Source organism: Rhamphochromis sp. 'chilingali' (genome assembly GCF_963969265.1).
Source record: "Rhamphochromis sp. 'chilingali' genome assembly, chromosome: 1".
NCBI lineage: Eukaryota > Metazoa > Chordata > Actinopteri > Cichliformes > Cichlidae > Rhamphochromis > Rhamphochromis sp. 'chilingali'.
The window spans coordinates 4,002,020-4,020,000 of NC_137929.1; the positions used below are offsets into that span (position 1 = coordinate 4,002,020).

Below are 17,981 nucleotides of genomic sequence, written 5' to 3' on the forward strand. Positions count from 1 at the left end.
TTATTTATAGGGTAAGAAACTGATTACATAGTACTTCCTCTTTTCAGTTACAGGAGGAGAGTTCAGGCATTATCTCAACCTGTCTGACCTTTCAGACTGGGGTAAAGAATACAGAAGTTTATCATGCTTATCTGACATCACAGATACTAAAAAAGAATACATTGCGTTTGTGTTAACAAATAGACTCAGTTACGTGAAAATATATGAACACTAGAAAATAAAACACACTTGATTATATTGTATTTGAATATAAAGCACATTTGATTATACTTGATCATATTGCATAATAAAAATCCTCTATCACCAACATTGGTCATTATTTACTGTATGTTGCAGACAGAGTTACAGACTCTCTCCCAGACCACAGACTCATAATACAAGTCAGAGCTTTATTGAAAGAAAGAAAGTTGTGTTTTCAAAATTGGAGTTCAAGTTTTTTTTTTCCTTCCAATAGTGTTAACATGCTACACACGTCATGAACAAGATTTTTTTAAATTTTCATTGTAAGTGGGCTAAAGCAGTTAATTAAAAGTAGTCCATCAACTGAAAGGTTTAAAATGTTCACACGTGTTGGACTGACTGAAGCTTCCAGTCACAGTGACTCAGTGTGTGTCAGTGAATGCATCGTGTGTGCTTCAGGCTCCACCTAGTGGACTGATAGCAGAGCAGCTGATGAATTTGAAGAGTGTGGCCTTTTTGCACACAGCCTGTAAATGTCAACAACAAAAGGAGTGTGTAAAACATGTATATTGTAGTGATGCAGTGTACTGTGTATATTTATACTGGCAGTATGGAACATGATTATTTGGAAATGCCTAAAATGGAAATGATCATTTACTGTGAGGTGAGGTGTGGACAGTGGTTGTGCTTTTGTAACATTGAGGCAAGGACAGTGATTAGTGTTTAGGGGACACATCATTGGTTTTTGTTAAAAAGAAACAGTTTCTCCACTGTGGCAGGTCGTAGGCGATTTTTTTTTTCTAAACTGTCTCTAACTCTCACTAACCGCAACTCTCCATCAAACGCCCACATTTTGTCTGAGGGGTTTATATCGCTGTCATAGCTCGCGGCAAAGTTCGAACCGCTTCCTGAACCAGTCACGTGGTACAGCCGGGCAGCGAGGCTTCGGACGTCATCATTTTCAGCTCCTCCCATAAATGAAGCAAGCCTGGATACGCGCTTCGCGGAAACGCCCCCTCCATTACTCGACACACGCTTCGAAGCCTCGATACAGAACGTCACATCACTAGTTAAAGCTGAGTAAACACTGACCCCAGACCAGCACCGTGATAAAGTGAGCTGCTGCTGCTGAACTTGAACAGGTAACAAAGTGATGAGCAGTCAGGCTGCAGGTTTCTACCTGTTCATGTTTCTACAGTAGAATCACTTTGAAGTGTCTTTGTGCTGTTTCATCTTTGATTTGTGTTCATAAACACTCAGAGAAACATCACGTGACCTCATCAGGATCTGTGTTGGTGTGTGGGGCTGTACCTCAGCTTTATGTTGTTACATGCTCATTTGTTCATTTTAACATCAAAGTAATGTTATGAGGAGTAATGAAGTAACGTACTCCATTACTTTTAATTAAAGTGTTCTGTGTAATATGTGTAATAATGACTGTTTTGAGTAATGACCAACACTGATCACAACAAAGAGGAAATGCCTCCAACATGCACAAACATTTGAGCCACAACATGCAGTTAATGTGCACAAATGTCTTTGATATGCTGCTCAGTGATGGTGGTGACTGTCAGAGCAGAGCTACTGAGAATCAATAAGTAATATCAATGATGGGATCAGAATCACTAAATTCTTCTCATCCCTGTCAGTATCATACATGTGCTGTATAATGTGATAAATGTAGAGGTGCTGGCTGTTCTCTCACTCTGCTGTTTAGCTGTAAAGGACGCCTCCCTGCCTTTGTCTCATTCATGACCTTTAATAGTCTCTTCTAACATGCAGAGATCTGTATGATCTGTTTCATAGAGTCTAACCAGCCTGTACAGGTAACAACAACAGTCACTGCATCACTGACACACAAACGTCATCTCTGTCAATAACAACATTCATACATGGAATAAAAACACATCAGTGGATCATTGCTGGAGCTGATGTTTGTGCTCCTGGTGCAAAGGCTCTCAGTTTCCTCCTTGAAATAACATCAGTGGTGGGTCAGCGACATGCTTTCTTTCCCTCTCAGGTTTAAATATCTGGGACTCTCCACCGTTTGGTTTTAGAGCTGAAGAAGCTTCTCAGATGAAACGTCTTCCAGAAACTTAAAGACGTCTCTTTTCTCTCCAAGCTCCTTAGATCACATGACCTGGATGACTGAACCTACAGACATATTGACCTGGTTTCATGGTCACATGACAGGTCAGAGGTCAGCGACTGTAACTCAGTTCCTCCTGTTAATGTGAACTCACTGAGTGTTTGTGGTTTACCTCTCAGACTGACTGAAGATGATGATGGAGGAAGAGGAGGACAGAGCAGAGTCTGCAGGGTCCAGCTGTCCGTCTGTGAGGAGTGACCGGTCCAAAGATCGAAATCCAGACTTCAGTGGTGAACCTGGAGCAACGAGGTCAGAGAGCTGAACTCACTGAGTAACAGAAATAATTCTGCACTGACATTATAATCAGTGTTGACTCTGGTTGATTGTCTGACTGTGTTTGTGAGCTGAGAGGAAATGAAAATGAGTTTGTAACAAAAATCAGTTTTGTCCAGTTTTCCTGTAAAAAGCTGAACTCTAATCTAAGAGGATGTTACTGACAGGAAACAGCTGCATTATCTGCAGTCTGTGTGATCACAGCTGCTTCAATCATGTTTGTGTCTGCAGAGGTCAGAGGTCACAGTCTGCAGGGTCCAGCTGTCCGTCTGTGAGGAGTGACCGGTCCAAACGTCGAAATCCAGACTTCAGTGGTGAACCTGGAGCAACGAGGTCAGAGAGCTGTGATGACTCCTTTACATGTTTGTGTTTCCTGGATAAATATGACCTGAAACATCCTCAGATTGTTACAAAGATTCATTAAAAAGAAAACAATGAAAGAGAAAAGATCCAAATGTTCGACTTGGTCATTTGCTGTTTGAGGACAGTGATGCTCATATCTGTGGGGAAAGTGTGACCTGAGTGGGTTCATGTTTGTCTTTAAAGAACAGAGCTGCTCTGATTCTCTTTGTGTCTGATCTGTTAAACAGTCTGAGAGGTCACACAGAGACCCAGCAGCTAAAGCCTGGATCATACTGGCTGCTGTTACTCCATCAGGACAACACTGAACCACAGTGGTGTGGATGTAGTGGATAAATCCCACCATACTGATGCTCAGAGTTAACCACAGGGAACAAAACCAGATGTTACCTTCAGATTGTGACCTTTGGAGTGGACGATGCAGATTTCAATAGAGAATAAATGTTGTTGTTTTTCAGCTGTGAAGAAAGAATCAAATTTTCTGAACTTAAGAATTTATGATGCTGGAAACAACATGGAGACTATAACACAACATTTCCACTGTGTTCATAGAATGAATGTAAAACTGTCAGACATTCATTAAATATGCAAAATGTCTACAGAAGCATCAGAGGGTCAGACGTGAAGCACTCAGTGATTTTGATCAAATGACTCATCAGTTATTGATCTGTACTACACTGATCTACCACGTTAGTAAAGCTGGTGTTCTGGTGGTGGAGGGAGACTCGGATCATGTTCTGGTTTTGGAGCAGTGATCTGCTGATGGTTCAGTTTGATGAGCTTCTTCAAAATCATCCCTGACATCACCACTGAAAGGACGTCCATGAAAACAGACTGAAAATTACTGATATGTTCACAATCTGAGAGTTTAAAACTTGACAGACTTGATTCAGATGAAGTTATTTGAGCAGAAACTCCTGGATCTTTATCCTGTGTTGATCTAATCCTTCATGGTTCCTCCACAGAGTGGAGCAGCAGAGCTCAGAGGTTCCCAGTGGTCAGTCTGCCCAGCAGCATCAAACACAGCTGGACTCCATATTTATGGTCTGTACATGTACAACAACTACTGTTACATCTGTTCTGTTCACAGTCATCTCCATGCTGCTCTTTGTAGACCAGTGGATCGTCAGTGTGTCCAACATGGATCTGATGTTTGGCTCCATGATTTCACTCTGGCTCATTCATAAATATTCTGTTCCAGCTGCTGGAGGACAACATCATCACTTTTGTGAAGAACGAGCTGAAGAAGATCCAGAAGGTTCTGAGTCCAGATTACCCAGAATGCTTAGATAGTCAGAGGAGCAGCAGCAGAGAGGCATTTGTGAAGATCACAGTGGACTTCCTGAGGAGAATGAAGCAGGAGGAGCTGGCTGACCGTCTGCAGAGCAGTAAGAGGATTTATCTAAAGATTTAAGCTGCTGGATAAATGAACATTTTCCAGAGATGGAAGATGGAGCAACATGTTTTAAAGATTAGTTCTTTTTGGAATTGAGTGTTTATTTTTCTTCTCATTCAGAACTTCAAGCTCCAGTTTGTCATCGTAACCTTAAATCCACCCTGAAGAAGAAGTTCCAGTGTGTGTTTGAGGGCATCGCTAAAGCAGGAAACCCAACCCTCCTGAATCAGATCTACACAGAGCTCTACATCACAGAGGGAGGGACTGCAGAGGTCAATGATGAACATGAGGTCAGACAGATTGAAACAGCATCCAGGAAACCAGACAGACCAGAAACAACCATCAGACAAGAAGACATCTTTAAAGCCTCACCTGGAAGAGATGAACCAATCAGAACAGTGCTGACAAAGGGAGTGGCTGGCATTGGGAAAACAGTCTTAACACAGAAATACAGCCTGGACTGGGCTGAAGACAAAGCCAACCAGGACATCCAGTTCATATTTCCATTCACTTTCAGAGAGCTGAATGTGCTGAAAGAGGAAAAGTTCAGCTTGGTGGGACTTGTTCATCGCTTCTTTACTGAAACCAAAGAAGCAGGAATCTGCAGCTTTGAAGACTTCCAGGTTGTGTTCATCTTTGATGGTCTGGATGAGTGTCGACTTCCTCTGGACTTCCACAAAACTACAATCCTAACTGACCCTAGAAAGTCCACCTCAGTGGATGTGCTGCTGATAAACCTCATCAGGGGGAAACTGCTTCCCTCTGCTCGCCTCTGGATAACCACACGACCTGCCGCAGCCAATCAGATCCCTCCTGACTGTGTTGGCATGGTGACAGAGGTCAGAGGGTTCACTGACCCACAGAAGGAGGAGTACTTCAGGAAGAGATTCAGAGATGAGGAGCAGGCCAGCAGGATCATCTCCCACATCAAGACATCACGAAGCCTCCACATCATGTGTCACATCCCAGTCTTCTGCTGGATCACTGCTACAGTTCTGGAGGATGTGCTGGAAACCAGAGAGGGAGGACAGCTGCCCAAGACCCTGACTGAGATGTACATCCACTTCCTGGTGGTTCAGGCCAAAGTGAAGAAGGTCAAGTATGATGGAGGAGCTGAGACAGATCCACACTGGAGTCCTGAGAGCAGGAAGATGATGGAGTCTCTGGGAAAACTGGCTTTTGATCAGCTGCAGAAAGGAAACCTGATCTTCTATGAATCAGACCTGACAGAGTGTGGCATCGATATCAGAGCAGCCTCAGTGTACTCAGGAGTGTTCACACAGATCTTTAAAGAGGAGAGAGGACTGTACCAGGACAAGGTGTTCTGCTTCATCCATCTGAGTGTTCAGGAGTTGCTGGCTGCTCTTCATGTCCATCTGACCTTCATCAACTCTGGACTCAATCTGCTGGAACAACAACAAACAACATCCAAGAAGTCTGAAACAGGAGAATCTGCAAAGAAACACTTCTACCAGAGTGCTGTGAACAAGGCCTTACAGAGTCCAAATGGACACCTGGACTTGTTCCTCCGCTTCCTCCTGGGTCTTTCACTGCAGACCAATCAGACTCTCCTACGAGCCCTGATGACACAAACAGGAAGTAACTCACAGACCAATCAGGAAACAGTCCAGTACATCAAGAAGAAGCTCAGTGAGAATCTGTCTGCAGAGAAAAGCATCAATCTGATCCACTGTCTGAATGAACTGAATGATCGTTCTCTAGTGGAGGAGATCCAACAATACAGGACTTCAGGAAGTCTCTCCACAGGTAAACTGTCTCCTGCTCAGTGCTCAGCTCTGACCTTCATCTTACTGTCATCAGAAGAAGATCTGGATGAGTTTGACTTCAAGAAATACTCTGCTTCAGAGGAGGCTCTTCTGAGAATGCTGCCAGTGGTCAAAGCCTCCAACAAAGCTCTGTGAGTAAACATGTTGTCATCGCTTCATTGTTAAAATCATGGGAAATAAATCAGAAATGCTGAGTTCAAAGAGCACTGTAACATTTTTTTAAAATAGTAAATTAAATGATCATCAGTCACTCGGTAAATATATGGTAGTTTTAATGTTTCACTCCAGCATTTCTAAAACACACTTTGTTCTGTAACTCTTATCAAAGGACAATCCAGACCCAGCCTATAAGAACATGAGCTCTGATGCTTCAGCCCCTCTGACAGGTTTATTATCCTCAGCTTGTTCACTTGTCTCCAACTCCAGGAGTTTGGTTGTTTTATTCTAAAGCACAAACTTCACCTGCCAGACTTCACCTACATCTTTTTCTGATGTTCATAATTTAAGTTCAAGTTTGTATCTCACTTTCAGTGCACACCCTCCCTTTTTAAATATAAATCTCTGCTGTGCTGTCATGTTTTCATCCTGTATGGAGGGAGAAACTCGGTCTTCATTACTGAAATTGCCTCTAAGGTCGTGTTTCTTGTCAGTAACCATATGTAACTGTAAGGCTTCCATAACCAGTGTTATCACAGAATTACAGTGGGTTCACTCTGGGTCCTCTACAGTTTCCTCCCACTGTCCACAGACATGCAGTTAGGTTACCTGGTGATCTAAACTTCATGCAGGTGTGAGTGAGAGTGGTTGTCTGTCCCTCTGTGGGCTTAGTGGAAGAGACTGGATGGATCTCTGCTTTGTCTTTGATATATGCTGACAGCAAACATTCTCCATGAAGTCTGCATTTCAGCTCATCTCCTTTATACACACCTTTAACAGGAAGAGTTTTATACAGCTAGTGTTTAAAATCAAGTGTTATTCACAATACACAGGTAATGAGCATGATTATTGAATTACTAAAATTTTCTAAAATAATTGTTTTAGTTAATATTGTATGACAGTATACACAGAATTATTAGCTCAGTAGGCAGAGTGGTCGCCCCATGATCATAAGGTCAGGGGTCGAATCCACCGAATAGTTACCTTGTGGTACCCCTGAGCAAGGTACCATCAAGGTACCAATCATGTGCACTGGACTGGTAGCACTCATAGTCTCATAGGTTTAAATAAATTTTTTAAAAAAAGGGTTCAACATATAAACAAATTTAATTTGATCACATATATTGTTTGTTTTTTTTTGTTTTTGTTTTTTTCCTTTCTCTCACAGACTGAGCAGCTGTAACGTCTCAGAGAAAGGCTGTGAAAATTTGTTGTCAGTGGTCAGCTCCCAGTCCTGTAGTCTGAGAGAGCTGGACCTGAGTACCAACAGCTTGAAGGCTTCAGCAGTAAAGCTTCTGTCTGCTGCAGTGGAGAGTCCACATGCCAAACTGAATGTTCTGAGGTCAGATCAATTTGTATTATGTTTAGTTCTGTTTGTTTATGTGTTTGATGTTTGTTTTTGTTTATGTCTTTATCCAGTTATCCTTGTTTCATAGCATTTTTATTCATTTCAAAGTTAAACAGAAGTTTTACTAACCTGCTCAGCACAAGACAATAAGCTATTGCACCTTGATTACACTTTAACAACAATCTTTATTCATGTTTTTATCTTCAGACTTAACATCTGTGAACTCTCAGAGGAAAACTGTGAAGCTCTGTCCTCAGTTCTCAGCTCGCAGTCCTCTAGTCTAACAGAGCTGGACCTGAGTATCAGAAAGCTGCAGGATTCAGGAGTGAAGCTTCTGTCTGCTGGACTACAACGTTTAAACTGTAAACTGAATACTCTGAGGTCAGATCAGAAAACATTTAGTTTTTAGAATTATTAATTAAAGTTCATACATATGATGTTGTATCTTAGTATGTTTATGTTTCCTTTAAAAATAGAAAGTCAACATTTAATGTTGTGAAATGTATTAACAAACTCTACATGAGTACTTGTTTTATAGATTGTCTTTTATTTTTCAGACTGAGTGGCTGTAACCTGTCAGAGAGAAGCTGTGAAGCTCTGTCCTCAGTCCTCAGCTCCCAGTCCTCCAGTCTGAGAGAGCTGGACCTGAGTAACTCTGACCTGCAGGATTCAGGAGTGAAGCTTCTGTCCGCTGGACTAAAGAGTTCACAGTGTGCAGTGGAAACTCTCAGGTCAGGATTCAAACTTTTCCACAGATGATCATTTGAAATGTGAATTATATTATTGTATAAACAGGTAACTTTTACAGCTGTCAAGTGAGCTTTTATTTACATTTGAGTGGATAATTGGACTCTGAATTACTAAAAGTTGTTATAGTCATGTCTCTGTTTATTTAAAAAAATACTTCACGTACTGCCTAATTTAAAGATTTAGGCTCCTTTGGGCCCATAATATATATATTTGATTTCTTTGTGAATGAAATTAGGAGGATATTGGCGACTGCTGATTGGCTCGCTGTTTGTTTTTTATCCACAGTACTTAATTTTAAAGGCTGATTTCTCAAAATGAGATGTTTATCTTTTCTTCTACAACACGTGGAGCCACCAAATCTTCTTGCTTGATTTATTCATTACAGTTTGATTTAAAGAATATTAGACTCGTAACATAATAAATATATTTATTTCACTTCTTCTTGAGAGAAAGAAAGGGATGACTGGGTGAGCTCCAGTGGTTCATCCCAGCAGAGAGAGCGGCACACTGGGCTGCAAATGATCACAGTAGTAATGGCCATAGTTTGATAAAACAGGCAGTCTTACCCTGTAGATAATACAGGGTTCTGGTGCCGATGTGGGGGAGGGGAGTCGCCCGGTACTAACTACATACTACTAACTACCTCATCCAGATGTCTTCCCTACTAAACCTGATAAGAAGTAACTGCAGTAGCCTTATAGGTCAAATCAGTTTCACCTGTTAAAGTTAGCTCCACTATTAATTAGGGGTGGGGGAAAAAATCGATACTGTGTAGTATCGTGATATTTTGTTTGCTAATAATGTATCGATACAGGGACAGCAGAAATCGATATTTTGTTACAAACAATTTTTTCTCTGAAGTCAACATGCTCTGGAGTCAGAGCATGTTGACTTCAGAGCATGTTGATCCTTTTTCTGAGCAACAATCCTGACATTCCTTCACTGTCCAAATGTGTTTAACTTTTTTTTTGGCAGCAATAAACATGACAGTTTACTTATTTTAATTTAAGACATGTTTAATTTTAATTAAGTTTGAAACTTTTTTATTTAATGTAAAATTATATATTTTTTTAAATTTACTTTCAAATTCTTCAGTTGCTGAAGGGGCTGCATAGTTTTCATAAATTGCATAGTTCAGAATAGCTATAATTGTACCAGATGGTTGCATTCAGTTAAGTTGGACTAGACTGTAATACAAACCGTTCAGTTTGTCAACAATAAAACTGACTGAAATGAGAGAAAGACTGAGTGTGAGACTTTGATATTAGATAAAATGAATATTGATAAAGTTTACCTTTATGTGCAGAATTTAAATATCGCAAAATATTTTAAAAAATCGCAATAATATCGTATCGTGCGTTAAGTATTGTGATAATATCGTATCGCGAGTTGTATGGTGATTCCCACCTCTACTATTAATGGTGTCACTTGTTATTTCTGGGATGAGTTTAGTAGCCTGAACAGCTGCTTAAAGGAAAGTAATTAAATAATAAAAATAACCTAAGTCCGGGGGAACCTGCAAGAGCTGTTTGCACAAAGAATAATGCTCAGACTTTGAGGTTTTATCGTTTTACACAAGGTTTAAAAATGAATGTCCACAATTGAATTGCAGAAATTGTTATTGAGCTAATACTGATGTAGTTGTTATCTTTGGTAAGGAGAGGTTGGAGGAAGGATGAGCACAGTCAGGCCTAAAGATGCTCTTAATAATAATAATGGATTGCATTTATATAGCGCTTTTCGAGACCCTCAAAGACCCTTTACAATCCCACTACAGGGAGTGCAGAATTATTAGGCAAGTTGTATTTTTGAGGAATAATTTTATTATTGAACAACAACCATGTTCTCAATGAACCCAAAAAACTCATTAATATCAAAGCTGAATGTTTTTGGAAGTAGTTTTTAGTTTGTTTTTAGTTTTAGCTATTTTAGGGGGATATCTGTGTGTGCAGGTGACTATTACTGTGCAGAATTATTAGGCAACTTAACAAAAAACAAATATATACCCATTTCAATTATTTCTTTTTTACCAGTGACACCAATATAACATCTCCACATTCACAAATATACATTTCTGACATTCAAAAACAAAACAAAAACAAATCAGCGACCAATATAGCCACCTTTCTTTGCAAGGACACTCAAAAGCCTGCCATCCATGGATTCTGTCAGTGTTTTGATCTGTTCACCATCAACATTGCGTGCAGCAGCAACCACAGCCTCCCAGACACTGTTCAGAGAGGTGTACTGTTTTCCCTCCTTGTAAATCTCACATTTGATGATGGACCACAGGTTCTCAATGGGGTTCAGATCAGGTGAACAAGGAGGCCATGTCATTAGTTTTTCTTCTTTTATACCCTTTCTTGCCAGCCACGCTGTGGAGTACTTGGACGCGTGTGATGGAGCATTGTCCTGCATGAAAATCATGTTTTTCTTGAAGGATGCAGACTTCTTCCTGTACCACTGCTTGAAGAAGGTGTCTTCCAGAAACTGGCAGTAGGACTGGGAGTTGAGCTTGACTCCATCCTCAACCCGAAAAGGCCCCACAAGCTCATCTTTGATGATACCAGCCCAAACCAGTACTCCACCTCCACCTTGCTGGCGTCTGAGTGGGACTGGAGCTCTCTGCCCTTTACCAATCCAGCCACGGGCCCATCCATCTGGCCCATCAAGACTCACTCTCATTTCATCAGTCCATAAAACCTTAGAAAAACCAGTCTTGAGATATTTCTTGGCCCAGTCTTGACGTTTCAGCTTGTGTGTCTTGTTCAGTGGTGGTCGTCTTTCAGCCTTTCTTACCTTGGCCATGTCTCTGAGTATTGCACACCTTGTGCTCTTGGGCACTCCAGTGATGTTGCAGCTCCAAAATATGGCCAAACTGGTGGCAAGTGGCATCTTGGCAGCTGCACGCTTGACTTTTCTCAGTTCATGGGCAGTTATTTTGTGCCTTGGTTTTTCCACACGCTTCTTGCGACCCTGTTGACTATTTTGAATGAAACGCTTGATTGTTCGATGATCACGCTTCAGAAGCTTTGCAATTTTGAGACTGCTGCATCCCTCTGCAAGATATCTCACTATTTTTGACTTTTCTGAGCCTGTCAAGTCCTTCTTTTGACCCATTTTGCCAAAGGAAAGGACGTTACCTAATAATTATGCACACCTGATATAGGGTGTTGATGTCATTAGACCACACCCCTTCTCATTACAGAGATGCACATCACCTAATATGCTTAATTGGTAGTAGGCTTTCGAGCCTATACAGCTTGGAGTAAGACAACATGCATGAAGAGGATGATGTGGACAAAATACTCATTTGCCTAATAATTCTGCACTCCCTGTATTCATTCACTCTCACATTCACACACTGGTGGAGGTAAGCTACAGTTGTAGTGGTAGGTTAGGTTTTGCCCAAGGACAAAATGACCAAGACAGAGAGAGCTGGCTCATCAGACAGACAAGCTCATCTTGTAACCTACTGGTTCGCTGGTCAGCACACCAGCTGACTAGCGAACCGGCTAACTAGCACACCAGCTAACTAGCACACCGGCTAAATAGCAAATCAGCTAACTAGCAGACCAGCTAACGGCAGCCACAAGCTGAAGGACGATTAAATGTAGTGGAGATATCAGAGATGACACTGGTGTGTCCGATTCACTCTTTAGCACTCTGGTCACTCCGGTGTGTCAGCCAGAACACCACTGAAGGCCAAATGATCCCAGCATGTGGAATAAAGAGCTTAAGGTTTGGTTTGAGACACTTTATTCTTTCACTGATTGATTCTTGCGGCTGTGATCATGTGTGTGGTTTCTTACAAAAAGGAAGTACACAATACAAATACATGACAAATAAGATGAATAGATAAGTTACATATCCAGTTATATGTACGTACATCAGTATAGCTAATATAGCCATATATAAGGACAAAGATCACAGTACTATAATGCAGTAATGTTAAACACAAAGGTGTATATCTACATAAATCTGTCCTATCAGTGATCAGGGTACTGTAGTATACTTCCACTACATAAACTATAGAAACTAAACGACATTAGTGTGACTTTAAGTTACCATCAGTACAGACGAACTGATGGTAGTTGTACAAAATAAAGGCATTGCAATTATTGTGAAGGGCTTCCGGTTAAACTAAGATCAGCTGATTACCTCATAACAAATTGTTTGCTATAGAACGCAGCTCCCACTCTTCATTAATATCATGTACTGTAACTCCCAAGTAACCATGGTTACCCAGCCACGCCCAGTAGTCTCCAGAGAGACCAACAGCTGGTGCACGTTGTAACGCCGTGGCTTTCATAGTCTCTCCTTTTTCTACAGCTCATGTGTTCTTCTTGTGATGCTGCGTCTTGAGGCTCATACATGCCGTCATTTGTTGATCCTAAGAACGTTCCTCAGACCGACTTCTTCAACAACACTAATCAGCCTGCAGTTTGTAGCTACTCACTTCACTGTGGTGTTTGTTAGCTTGTCTTTCTTTGGTTTTATCCTGACTCCTCCCACAAGCTGATCCTACGTAGTCTGCCCAAGCCTCCCACCTCTGTTTGTTTGGGTGGTTTGTTTGCTGCCATCAACAGCGTGTAATGCATTTAAGTGATACTTCAGACATGAAGTACTGCGACAATAAAAAACTCAACTTTGCTTAAAAATAACTTTAGTTGTATCAACACTTCCCTCTGGAATAATTAGACTTTGGTGACAAACTGATGTGATCTCCATGTTTCCTTTGTTGGACTGTGGGCGAGTGTCAGAACTGGATGTACTGAGTAACATGTGGAGTTTAAATATGTGTCAGTTCCAGTTTTAGAGCTCTAAAGTGCAGCTATCATGTTAGGAATATGTTAGGAATAGACAGGAACACTGAGCACACTGAGGTCAAATCTTTATTTATCCAGTTCATCTGTAGGCTGAGCTCAGTCCATCCATTTAGTGAAATGATGTTTAAAGGTCTCCTTGTTCTGTGAGCGTGCACAGATCCTGAAGCAGAAAGCCTGGGTTAACAGAGAAATGATCATCACTGTGATGATGCTCACCATCTCTGACTGGGATTTGAGGTTTTGTCAAAGCAGCAAAGAAAGCCTGGCTATGTTGGACTGGGTGTGGAAGCAGCTCCCAGTTTGAGTTCAGGAGACAGACACCCTCTCTACTTTGACGATCAGCTTCAAACTTTCCTTTTTGATAAAACTTATAGTTAGAGCTGGATCAGGTGACCCTGAACCATCACTTAGTTATGCTGCTATAGAGATGGATAACAGATGGATTGTTGTTTTGTGTGTCTGCAGTCTGTCAGGCTGTCTGATCACAGAGGAAGGCTGTACTTCTCTGGCCTCAGCTCTGACCTCCAACCCCTCCCATCTGAGAGAGCTGGACCTGAGCTACAATCATCCAGGTCCCTCAGGAATGAAGCTTCTGTCGGCTGGACTGAAGGATCCAGGCTGGAGACTGGACACTCTCAGGTATGGAGAGAATGTCTGATATAGGAGGAAGAGCTGGAATCATTTCCTGTGTCTTTCACTCACTTCCTGTTTGTTTCCTGCAGATGAGACATGAACAATCACACATGCAGGAATATTTTCAGGGACAGACACACTAGTCTAGCTGGATAGTACATGGATATTTATGTAGGGGGTCTTCAAGGAGTCTGTTTGCAGGAACATTAATGATAACTGATAAGTCATGTTGAGAGTTTCATTAAAAGTAGACTTACAGTTAGGTAATATTTGGACAGAGACAACATTTTGTAACTTTAGATACAAGTATCAGCCATGTGTGTGTTTCCCATGCTGTATGTCCACAGTCACAGTGACAGTCAGTGACACTGACAGAAGGATGAAACAAGGCTGTGAATCATTTCAGTCTGTGTGTGTGACAAAGAGGCAGACAGGAGCAGCTAACATTTGGAAATGGAAGCTTACTGGAAACACTACATTCACGGCTGAATTCACAATAGATTTGTTCTCAAGTGCACATTTAGCAGCTAATGCTAATACTGTTTTCCCTTTGCTTTCTACAGCAGCTATTGCTAAGTAGGCCACTTTGCTCCGCTAAGGATTTGTGTGACCATGATGGAGACTCTGATAAGCTAATGCTGCTAAGCTAATGCTGTTTATGGGCCCTGTTAGAATCAATATTTCATTCTCATTCTGTTGTTTGAGAACAATATTAACGTTTCACATCATTATAACACAAGAGAAAAGGGTATTGGCATTAGCTACTAGTGCTTATTCACCTCAAATTACCTTTAGCTGCTAATGGCAGCCTACTTAGCATTAACTCCTCACTAATATAATGCTAATTTACATCAAATTAGCATTAACTGCTCATATTGTTATAAGGAAAGAGAAAACGGTATTAGCATTTGCTGCTAATAATTATTCACCCCTAATTAGAATAAGCCGCTAAAAGCAGCCAACTTAGCATTAATTCCTCACTTTGTTGTTACCCAACGGAAAAGAGTATTAGTATTAGCTACTATCATTTTTAATAAGTAAGAGAAAACAGTATTAGCAGTAGCGCATAATGCTAATTCACGTCAACGTAGTATTAGTTAATAATGGCAGCCTACTTAGCATTAACTGCTCACTAATATAATGCTAATTCACATCAAATTAGCATTAGCTGCTCAAGTTGTTATAAGGAAAAAGAGAAAACGGTATTAGTATTAGCTGCTAATAATTATTCACCCCTAATTAGAGTTAACCCCTAATGGCAGTCTACTTAGCATTAACTCCTGACATTGTTATAATGCAGGGGAAAAGAGTTACCATTATCGGATAATGCTAATTCTCATCAAATTAGCATTAGTTAATAACGGTAGACTTCATATCATTAGCTGCTGTCATTCTTACAAAGCAAACAGTATGAGCATTAGCTGTTAATCCTTTTTCATCTAAAATTAGAATTAGCCACTAATGGCGTATTGTTAAAAAGTAAGAAAAAACATTGTTAGCATAAGCGGATAATGCTAATTCATCTCAAATTAGTATTAGCTAATAATGGCACCTGCTTAGCATTAGCTGGTCACATTGTTATAAGGCAAGAAAATATGGTATTAGCATTAGCTGCCAATTTCTATTTACCTAAAATTAGCATTAGCCAATAATGGTAGCCTATAGCAAAAACTTCTTAATGCTAAATGAAGTTAATTAATGCTAAGTAGGTTTAACTGAAATTAAAGTAGTGTTAGCATTAGCTGCTGATATTGTTAAAAGGTAAGATAAAACATTGCTAGCAGCAGCGGATAATGCTAACACACATAATAATTAGCATTACCTAATAATGGCAGCCTTCTTAGCATTAGCTGCTCATATTGTTATAATGCAAGGGAAAAGAGTTGGCAAAAACAGTGTTAGCATTAGTGGATAATGCTAATTCACCTAAATTAGCATTAGCTAATAATGGCTACGTACTTAGCATTACCTACTAATATTGATATAAAGCAAGAAAATATGGTATTAGCATTAGCTTCTAATGCTTTCTCATCTAAAATTAGAATTAGCCACTAATGGCATCCTATTTAGCATTAACTCTTCACATCGCAAGGGAAAAATTAGAATTCAATAAAAAAAAAAAGTGTTCACATTAGCTACTTGTATTGTTAAAAAGTAAGAAAAAACATTGTTAGCATAAGGGGATAATGCTAATTCACCTCAAATTAGTATTAGCTAATAACGGCAACCTACATAGCATTAGCTGGTCACATTGTTATAAAGCAAGAAAATATGGTATTAGCATTATCTGCCAATTCCTATTCACCTAAAATTAGCATTACCTGCTAATGGCAGTCTACTTAGCATTAACTCCTCACTAATGTGATGCTAATTCACATTAAATTAGCTTTAGCATTAGCTGCTAGCATCAGCCTACCTAGCACTAGCTGCTCACATTGTTAAAAGGGAAGAGAATACGATATTAGCATTAGCTGGTAATATTTATTCACCCCTAATTAGAATTAGCCACTAATGGCAGCATACTTAGCGTTAACTCCTCACATCGTTGTAATGCAAATGAGGCTAACTTGCATTAAATTAGACTGCTGTTATTAGCTAATGCTATTTAGCAGTAGCTGCTCACATTGTTATAAAGCAAAGGAAAACGATATGAGCATTAGGTTCTAATGCGTATTTGCCTTAAATTAGACGTAGGTGCTAATGGCAGCCTACTTAGCATTAGCAGCTCAGATGTTATAATGCTAGGAAAAAGAGTGTTAGCATTAGCCGTTCACATTGTTATAAAGTTAAGGGAAATAGTGTTAGCATTAGCTACTCACATTTTTAAAAAAAGTAAGTGTTAGCATTAGTGCATAATGCTAATTCATGTCAAATTAGCATTAGTTAATAACGGCAGCCTATTTAGCATTAGCAGATAATGTTGACCTTGGCCCACTGGAAAAGTTAAGAACTAAAGATTTAGGAGTGTTTCTCGATAGCTCTTTCTCGTTTGAGAAACAAATGAATTCTGTTATTAAAACCAGCTGTAAGGTTTATATTGTTGATTGTCATTTATGCTTAGAAATATTTACTCATATATGCTTAGAGTTGTATAATTGATTGCATAATGATAGAGGTTTGATCCTGAGTAGTCTGTAAAGACTCTGTGTGCCTTCCAGAGTGCTCTGGCATGCACACACCACTTGGGGCCATGAGAGAGGTCGTACCCTCTCTTACTGATTTATGGTGTAGGACAGGGGTCTCAAACTCAATTTAGCTGGGGGCTGCTGCAGGCAGAGTCTGGGTGAGGCATGGCCGCATTAGGTTTTCCACAAGAAAGGCATGGTTAAAAAATTCCAATCTTCTCAAATCTCTTTATTTTTATTTTTAACACAAAATATGAAAAATAAATAAACAAATTAAGAATTAATAAGAAAATAAATCAATCTGTAATACATAAATAAAATAATAATAAGATATTTTTAGTCAGTGAACTTGTGTTTTTCTTTCAGTCTTCTATATCTGCTGTGTTTAGATTGAAATGTCTGTATTAACAGTTCTATAACCTTCTTCTGAACATGAATGGAACACTGTAGAAAATGAACTGTTCTTCTGAACATGGCTTCTCTTGCCTACTCCTTGCTGCTAGAGACCTGGCAGCGTTTCCTCTCACATAGCCGAGCCAGATTTGGCCTGAGGGAGGAAGCAGTTGCGACCCTCAGTATGTCTTGATGATGATCATCCGTAAGTCTGGACCTGTACTTGGACTTATTGAAGTTCAAAGTGGAGAAGAGCTTTTGGCACAAGTATGTGCTACCAAAAAGGCACATGGTCCGCTTGAACATTCGGGAAAGCCGAGGGAAACTAGGGCTCAAGTCTCTCAAAAATTGTCCAAGCTTGTCTGCTTTTCCACTCACCTCCCTGAACTTTGCTTTGAGTTCAGAGTTGCACTGCAGCTCAATGAGCTCCATTTGAAGCACAGAAGGGGCATCTTGCACATCAAAGGAGAAGGGGTCCGCAAAAATGTGAAAGGTGGCTCTGTGTGTCTTGAAGTCAGCAAATCTGTGATCAAATTCCTCCTGTAGCCTCAAAATGACATCAACATACTCGTCAGCACTGAATGGTGTGCCTGCATCCACGA

General features: G+C 40.2%; 2 protein-coding genes across 2 annotated transcripts in view; one reads left to right on the forward strand and one right to left on the reverse strand.

Annotated features, from left to right (window-relative positions):
• LOC308399066 (uncharacterized protein) overlaps window positions 1-17,981 on the reverse strand; it is a 262,268-nt gene that overhangs the window by 115,936 nt on the left and 128,351 nt on the right. The window lies entirely within an intron of this gene.
• LOC308399597 (protein NLRC3-like) overlaps window positions 4,314-17,981 on the forward strand; it is a gene marked incomplete at its 5' end in the record, with an annotated part of 19,111 nt that continues 5,443 nt past the window's right edge. Inside the window, 6 exons of the mRNA XM_080886958.1 lie at window positions 4,314-4,350; window positions 4,479-6,276; window positions 7,470-7,643; window positions 7,857-8,030; window positions 8,207-8,380; window positions 13,694-13,867. Coding sequence (XP_080743084.1) covers window positions 4,314-4,350; window positions 4,479-6,276; window positions 7,470-7,643; window positions 7,857-8,030; window positions 8,207-8,380; window positions 13,694-13,867 — 2,531 coding nt within the window. The remainder of the gene's footprint in view (window positions 4,351-4,478; window positions 6,277-7,469; window positions 7,644-7,856; window positions 8,031-8,206; window positions 8,381-13,693; window positions 13,868-17,981) is intronic.